Consider the following 8992-nt stretch of genomic DNA (forward strand, 5'->3'; position numbering starts at 1 on the left):
TTCTCTTTAAGACATTGACTGGTGTTGTTTGACTCATCTTATTTTACCACCAAAACAACCATTGTAGGAAGCTGGTCAGAGATCTCAAATGACATGTAGTTAATGCTGATATCGCACATCAACGCCTCCTCATCAGAGCACAATCAGAGAGATTTTTACTAGAGGCTTAGAGGGCCGAGTCTCTTAAAAGAGAAGCTCTGTGCTCCTTTATTCTGTGTGTCACTGCTTAAACTGAATCCACAGAAGAGCCAATAAAATAACAGAGCGGGGAAAGGAAGAGAAAAATCTGGAGTGAGCTATGGGTCATATGTCCAGGCCTAGGATTATGTTTAGTCTGTTTTGTCAGATAGAAATATGTGTGCTCACAAAGGAAGAAAACACACGCACACACACGCACAAGCGCACACACACACATTGTATTCTATTAGCCTAAAAATGAATAAAAAGATGCTTCAGCCAAGGAGCACAGAAACTTTCTTTTGTTGGTGTGTCTGTTTATTCTGGGTGGAGATGCCGAGCTGTGGAAGCTTTTCTCGCCCCAGTCCATGAAGGCAGACAACTGAGTTTTATCCATTTGACCTTTTGTATAAAAGACATTTTGTATAAAGTGCCAATAAACAAACTTTCCATTTGATAATTGCTTCTCGGCGATCCAGAGAATCCTCTCTAAATACTACTATGACTATTTACTATAACGCTGTGCTCTTTCGAGATGCGGCAGCTGCAACATGCAGTGGAATGCCTCCCATCCCTCGAAAGGAAAAGTTGGCCTGATGACAACAATAACGCAGAGCTACGCGTGATTAACAGCAACTCGGGCTGCAGAGATGAACAGTTTACATTTCAAAAGTTCTTATATTACTTTTACTCCAGGGGGGCACTTCTGCAGTTGCCAGGGTAAGTGGAAAGACTGTTGTGTTGTTGTTTTTTTGCACATTGCAAGAAATTCAAATTACTCTTTTTTTCATTGGAACTACATTCTAATGAATAAATAGTCACTACAAAAATTCTTGTTCTGCATTATTTAGAGTCTGGGACACTAATTCTTGATGATGATGAAGTTGCTCTGAGCATCACAAACAAACATCTAATAACCTTTCTGCTGTAGTGGGAAGACTCAAGATATCTCAAAAACTAAACAAATTAAATTACTCTGCTTGGCTGAACATACCACCAAAATTTGAGAAAACAATGTAATTTCCAGGCTGTGTGAGAGGACATCTTATACAGTTACTAAGTCACTTCCCGCTTGTTGCAAACTAAATACAAGTGTACATTAAAGTAATAGTATAGATTTTGGAAAATACTTGTTGGCTTTCTTTATGACAGGTAGATGAGAAGATTATTCCACTCTGTCTGTATGTTAAATATGAAGATACAGCCAGATGACAGTTAGCTAAAACGGGCAAAATTTCTAGCTTGCCTAGTGTTTAAAGGTAAAAAATCCCTAAAGCCCCTTAATTTACCTGACATGTGTAAGAACTCACTAGTTTGTTTTAAATGTTTTCTTCTAATAGATGATACAAGTTTAAACTTCACAACAGCGGGTGCAACAGTCTCCCATCGAAGCACAATTTAAAGATCATTTTGGATGTTGACATCTAGTACATGCTGTTTGTTTTCCTCCAAGAGTAGCACACAAAACATGTATTTAAAGTGTTTAGGTGTTCTAGAGTCTTCCCTCTTTCTTTCTCTCTCCATCCTCTGTTCTCAGTTACTGAATGGAATAATCCCATTTTTTCCTGGCTCTCGTCCTTTGAAGGGACCCTCTCATCATGGCGAGAGAGAGACAAGTCGGTCTCTGAGGCTCCCAGACTCCCATTGAGGCAAGTCTCACTATTTATTAGTTCGGAGAGAGACAAAATAGTCAAAGTTTAAACATTGGGGCTATTATATGACATTCTCGCAAAGGCTTCCTGTCCGGTGGATTCAGCCAAATTAATTTATCTGAGCGGAAATAACCTCTTACAGGCGAGAACATCATCCACCCCTGAACTCTGACACCAGTCGTTCATGTACATATTAACCATGCTGATTGCATCCAAGCAGCAGCGTGATTAAATCAGACTAACCTGACCATTATCATAAAGCACAAGTCACGAGAGTCTCATATCAAATGTAACAGATTATATGTGGTCTCTGAGAATTTAATAAACCCAAACAGCCGGCCTTTAAACATTTACAACAATCTGGCACGCAGACTCGGGAGAATAAACTATGACTGAACTGTAAGTGCATTCATAAACCAATCCTAAAAATCCCAAACAAAGCACCACATACTGCTCCAGTAAGAGGGTGAATCTAGGCCAACACCACGGCCAAAGTTGTTTACTTGGCTAGGAGAAGCATGCGCGATATCCAACACACTGATTGAGGGAGAGAAAGGGAGGATAATTGGAGTTTACAGACAGCAAACCTTTTGTAAGAAATATAAAAGCTAGGCAATAAAACCAAACTGAAAAGAAAAAACTCAAGAACCAGTCTGATGTTCGAAGGGGTGTAGTATCATGCAGAGAAATACATTGATTTAGCTCAGAAAACAAGACAAACTTTGTCTCTTTTGTTGTTGTTAGAGCACAGCTCTGGTGATCCTCAGCAACCTTCGAGCCAGAACTGGACAGAAACCCAACGCAGCAGCAGAGAAGCGGCTCTTTGTGTCCCAGTTGGAAGCTGGCACATCATACTGTCATCTCTGTCACAAATGCTGTTCCCTGACCCTCCTCTGACAGCTCTCAGCCGGAAACATCATCTGACAACCAAGGCAGCTATTATCAGCTTTCTTAGAGGGCCTCGCTAACTAAAAATGAACACACCAAACAGACACACACACATACTGAAGACTTGCAGCCCATCCAACCGATTCTACACCACAAGGTTAGATATTAGGATTTGCAACCATCATTCCGGTCTTAGTGATGAGCAATTAATCTGAACTGAGGAGGGAGAAGTCCTCCACAGAAAGATGGAAAAAGGGAGGATTTTGTTGTGTGAAAAGCAGCTACAAATTGAAATATTTGCAATCCCCTCTGGAAGGCTTAAATAAATATGCTCCATTATCCACAGTGCAATAAAAGAACACACTTTGAATGTGTTCTTTATGTTTCTTGTTGCTTTTCCACCATACTCAAATAGGATCAAGCTTAACAAACACAGACTGGCATACACATACATGCACATTGTTATGCACAAGCATGGCATACTGAACGGCCTTTGTTCAAGCTCCCTTAACAAGCACGTTACATTAAAGTGTCCCTTAGGGATATTCAGATAGGACTGAGCTAAAAGGTGAAGCTGACCCTGGCCTGTGTAAGTCAAACAAACAAAAAGGTCCCTGTTTGAATCTGAAGTTTCCTTTCTTCATGTCCTCTGCGATCAGGGAACCAATGCTGTTGTACCAGATAAAGCCTTTTCAAGTAGAACAGAAGTCCTGCTCCACTACAGTATGAGTCCCTTTCAGACAGTGATGCTGCCATTGTGTTCTGGTTAGCAGCAGCGTCCTCCCGATCCTCAGGTTTTAGGATTATGCACCCTTACTAATCTCATTGTGGAACCACTTCTTTTGTCTTCGGCACTTCTACGAGATCCTGTTCTTGTTTTGTTTAGACTAGTCTGCTTCTTTTAAGGTCCAGTGTGTAGGAATTTCTCTCATCTAGCACTGAGATCAAATATTGCAATCAATTCTCTCGCACCACGCAGTTTAAAGTGCGTTTTCACACCTAGCCTTCACGCGTCAACGCCGGTCTCTTGCTCTTTTCAATTTCCTTTTCTATTTCTGGCCGAAGAAGAAGACTCCTGTTCCTGAAATTTGGATTTTGGTTCCCCATGTTTCCTTATTCAATCTTGCCAGGGCCGGTAAACGACGATACCATTTAGCAGCATTTGCATCACCTAGTGAGTTTCTCTTATGACAGCAAAAACGCAAAAGGCGGAGCAGTACGTCCTGTATGATCCTTACCGGCTAACGTATTTCAAGATGACGCATGAATATGGAGCGTCTACCAACGGGTAAGCCTCTCCTCTCTACGCGTAGCTCCTATGGCGCCATTTTGATGCTACCAAGCCATAATCCGCCGTTAGAATTCCATTGACTGCCATTCATTTTGGCGCCACTTTGACAGCAAATAACATCACATCTGAAGCGTCTAAAGACTCTATTTGCCAGGTTTTTATTTCTAAAGAAAGAAGACAATGTATAAAAGGCGCCATTACCTTGTAGCTCATGTTATGGCAGGCGTTTTTGTAAAAATAGGCTAACGATTGTGTCATAACCACGCAACACACTGTCGCACAGTAGAGGAATCACCGCAGAGTACAAGGTAAGCTCGCAGACAGTTTGCACTTACATCAGCTGTTTAGGTTTAATTACTAATGTTAACTAGCATGTCAGTTAGCAGTAATTAGCCTGTACCTATTGTAACTGTCTATGGTGTCTACCCCAGTTCACGTGAATGCAAATGTAAAACGTCAAGCCAAAAGGAATACTTGGAATTGAAGGTGGTACAAGTTGGTAAACGGGCAACAACATTTTGATAATAAACCACTACACATGTTACACACTGGGCCTTTAACAGCGGTTATATCTGCTTTAACTGATATTTTTGGCAACCTGGATGCAATAAACTGCAAACAGAACACTGGCATATTATCACCTTATAAATTTGATATGAAGAACTTGTTAGTAAACAGTTGCCTACAGTATTTACACATTCAACAGATGGATTCCTTAGATAGAGTCCTTTTCTGGCCCCCTGATACATTTAAGTCTACTATTCCCTCTTCTTTTAGCTCTGTTTTTGGTATTTACCAACTCCTGAGGGAAATATCTGGCTTTTTAACGGCTATATGCTCCATTATGTAGTCCAGCTGCCTACTGGAAATAAGGTTGATGAGAGCCATGAGAGTCAACCAAAATAGTGAGCTGAAAGAAACCATCAGTAGCTCTTTGGCAAAGATGAGTTAGGTGAACCCTTTCACATTAGAAATAGTAATTTCATCCATTATTAATTGATTGATTGATTAGAGCCGCTTTAAGGGCACCATGACTTTCTCAGAGCCACATCTGGAACGTTATTTCTGTTTCTATTGTAACGTTTGTGCTCTACAGAGTCAACATGGCTCTTTGCAGTAGTTTACAGCTACCCTGCCACCTCTGCAAACAGTTTATTTCATCAAGGATAAATAGTGAGAGGACCTTTTCATTGCTGCAAAATGTTACAAAGATAAGCAATCGTTGACCTCATTCTGTAATGGTTAAAGAAGAATGGCAGCATGTTTCTTGTCTCCGGGAACGATCCTGACCACTTTCTGATTGTAATTCCTACTCAATGAAGCTGTTTCCATACAGTGAGCTCAGGCTGGCGGAGAAATGTCAGCCTTCAATCCACAGCTACCAGCAAAGTGGAATCTATCAGAGACTGTGTGACTTTAGGGACTTTTATGTGCATTGTTTAAAGGGGAACTTCACAGATTTTACACATTTGAGTATGTCTACAGGTGTCAAGGAGAACTACTCTACATGTGAAAAAGTTATTTAAAAGCCTTTTGTGGGCGCCCAGATAGCTCACTTGGTAGAGCGGGTGCCCATATATGGCCCAGGTTCGACTCCGACCTGCGGCCCATTGCTGCATGTCATTCCCCCTCTCTCTCCCCTTTCATATCTTCATCTGTCCTGTCAAAGATAAAGGCTAAAAAACAAATAAAATAAAAATTAAAGCCTTTTGTGTCCCCAGATGGAGCTGCAAACAGTTTTGCCTCAAGCCCTCAAATTCCCTCAAGCGATGTCATTTGAGTCAAACCATTTGGGGGTGTGGAGTTACAAAGAAGGGATCTTACCAGACCTCTAAAGCCTGCTCCTTATCTCTGCTGCAGGCTAGATGCTTGAGGGTTATATTAGCTGCTATTAGCATAACACACCCGGATCTCTGACTTGCAGTGGGGTTGCATTACGGGTAATGTAGCCCCCTGGTTTTGTAAAGGAAGACAACTAAAACTGTCTATCGTGTGTGTGACAATGTTATGAGCAATACTTCATGGATTCAAGGGTGTTGTGCTGGATGGATTGGCTTGTCGTCAGTGTGAATCCTAAAGCAAAAGCTTTAACTTTTATTATTCCTCTGCTTGCTTGAGGTGAGTAAAGCTGCTCATTCAGACGCCTCCTCTAAAAGCAGCTTCAACTTAATGAACCACGACAAGCAGGGATCAGGGTAGTAGCTCATTTCATACAGTCCTGTATATTGCCAGACTCTAAAGGCCAACTCCAGATGTTTTGTCTGGCCTTCCCTTAACCTGTTTTTTTTTTTACCATGCCAAGCTGGCATTACTCAGCCAGCAATCGCTCATTCTGCCAAACGTCATCGTTTTACTCCTCAGTTTATTTATGTTATCCACTTCAAGTTGTTCTCTTCTCTTGGCCTATCCACAAAACAGTGGAGCAGCGGTTTTGAAGACAGCTGGCCTACACATCACCACCGAGCACCACGTGAGCTCTAACATCACCAGCCTTGTGGTGCAGGGATGCAAGGGTGGAAGGCACCCGGTTATCATACCCAGCCACAAGGAGGTCTGGCAGCAGTCTTGGTGATGAAATGCATGGGAATAAGCGGGGAAGGACTTGCACAGAGTACAGACTAGCGGGTCACCACAAGGGCCAGCCGGTGGCAGCAGGTTGTAAAGAGAGTGTGAGCTGGAAAACAGGCCTGCACCATTTTTCTCTACTGCACACACACACACACACACGCACACAAACACACACAGTCCCACAGGGAGCAACTATCATCCACTTACTCGAGAAAGCTGGTGATGTAGTCTTTGCTGCAGGCGGACCAGGAGAAAGGGTTGGTGTTGGCTGTTATGTGAGCAGCCATCAGCTTGGCTGTCTCGTGGCCTTTGGTACCGCAGGAATTTCCGATCCCATCGTGGTTCATCCCAAAACTGAAACAATTCAGTTTGATTTCGTTTATAGTTTCAAATCAAAATAGAAGTTATCTCAGGACACTTTTAAAGACAGAGTAGGTCTAGACCCCACTCTATAATTTACAGAGACCCAAAAATCCCCCCTACGAGCAAGAATTTGGTGCAAAAGCTCCTTTTAACAGACAGGAACCTAGGAAAGAACCTGGCTCTTAGTGGACGGCCATCTGACGTGACCGGTTGGGGGAGGGAGAGAGAGAGAGAGAGAGAGAGAGAGAGAGAGAGAGAGAGAGTCAGAGAGAGAGAGAGAGAAAGAGAAAGAGAAAGAGAAAGAGAGAGAGATAACACACACAAAAGAAAAAAACTGGAATTAAGTTCAGCTGGGTATGATGATCATCAGTAACCACTGGTCTAAAATGGACCCTGTCTGTGGGAGTTTCCTACACCGTTCAGATGGGGTGAGAGTGGACAGTTAGGTTGCTGGCTGGAGGATGTCTCCCTCAGTGACTCTGGCTGTAAAAATCAAGCTCTCTTGCTCTGAAACAGCTGTGTGGAGGTCAAGGGTCAAACCCTGTCTGGAGCTCAGCATGAACACAAAAAGGTTCTAATCACCACTCTGATGCCTGCCTGTCAATCAGCGGCTGCAGGTCTGAGCAGGCCGGGGGGGAGCTTTAGATCAATCGCTGCACCGGAGAACACAGAGAGATCCAAAAACCCAAACAGCTCCTAACCTTGTGGTCTGTTATAAAAGCTGCTCAAGAATTTATTTTGCACTGAAAATAAATCATTTTAACAATTTTCTTTTTTTTAAACCTTATCTGTCTGGATATCATTTGGGGGAAAATCTCATGTTACCGCAGGATGTCAAAGCTTACTTTTCCTTACAGTTCCAGGACAAATCAGGTCTAATGTATATAACAACCCGGACCACATCGCACAGCCTGAACCTGTTTTTCTAAGGCTGGCGTTTATGACATTTTACCCTACTCTGGAAATAAATCAGCCCGGTTGAAACCCTGCTGCAGTGTTTTTTTTATACATCCTCTAGAAGCAGAGACTATTTTTACAACTGCCCCACAACAGAAGCAGACACGAGACATAATAAAGGAAATCGCCATCTTGCTGAACTCTAAAGGATACGTAGACTAATACATCATCATTATTTTGCTTTATATTCAGGAAGAAAGAGCCAGAGCTATGTGGACACTCACATTTGCATGGGGAAATATGTGAAGATACAGTTTAGAAAGTCTGCACGGGGAGAAAAAAAAAAGGCTACATACAGGTCTGGTGAATTCAAGTAGTTAAGTGTTGCTTGTTTCATAGCAATTATAAGAGCACACGCAGTTTTGAACGTGACAAAAGGTTTTAATATCATGTAAAGCTAAAGAAGGAATTCCATACACAACAACCAAGTGCAACACTATGAATATCTTCCAGGAGAGACTCTCTAAAAAAGTGCACTGTTATCCTCATACCCTCATTAAACTCCAAATTTATTGATTGAGGCCTTGTAATTCTCAATTCCCACAAGAGGCAGACTATCTGCTAATGGCCCGTTTGGCTGGTCCAATTCACTGTTAATTCAATTTGGACAAAGACGAGAAAGGTTCTCATAACTCCCTCTTATATGCACCTGTGTTACTTTACTTAGATGATTGAGCTTACGAAGGATGTATATGTGCAGAGTTTGACACTTGAAGGCTGTTGATTTGCGTGGTTTGTGTTTTTTTTTGAGGAAACTTATTATTTAAAGCAGTCTTTTATGTCTCTTAAAACGTCTGGAGGGGACCTTTAAGCATGAATCAGTTTGTCTTGCATGAGACCCATCGACTTTGTCCCACCACTGCCATTCGCATCAGAGTGTTATATCAAATTTGACATTTTATATTAGGATCTTAAAAGTCTTAAAAACTCACTTGTGGCCGATCTCGTGTGCGATGGTGAAAGCAGAACCAAGGCCGATGTCTTCATTGATGCTGCAACTCCTCTCTGGCTCGCACATTCCAGCCACTGAGGCCAAGCCTAGACACACACACATACACACACACACACACACACACACACACACACACACACACAC

At 42.2% G+C, this 8992-nt stretch overlaps 1 protein-coding gene across 3 annotated transcripts in view; it reads right to left on the reverse strand.

Moving 5' to 3' along the window:
- The window catches only part of adamts6 (ADAM metallopeptidase with thrombospondin type 1 motif, 6), a 61261-nt gene that overhangs the window by 34918 nt on the left and 17351 nt on the right, over window positions 1-8992 (reverse strand). For all 3 annotated transcript variants that reach the window (XM_034896080.1, XM_034896079.1, XM_034896077.1), the window contains exons 9-10: window positions 8829-8934; window positions 6784-6930 (exon numbers count right to left, since the gene is read on the reverse strand). In XM_034896080.1, coding sequence (XP_034751971.1) covers window positions 6784-6930; window positions 8829-8934 — 253 coding nt within the window. The remainder of the gene's footprint in view (window positions 1-6783; window positions 6931-8828; window positions 8935-8992) is intronic.

The sequence above is a fragment of the Etheostoma cragini genome, chromosome 16, assembly GCF_013103735.1.
Source record: "Etheostoma cragini isolate CJK2018 chromosome 16, CSU_Ecrag_1.0, whole genome shotgun sequence".
Taxonomy (NCBI): domain Eukaryota; kingdom Metazoa; phylum Chordata; class Actinopteri; order Perciformes; family Percidae; genus Etheostoma; species Etheostoma cragini.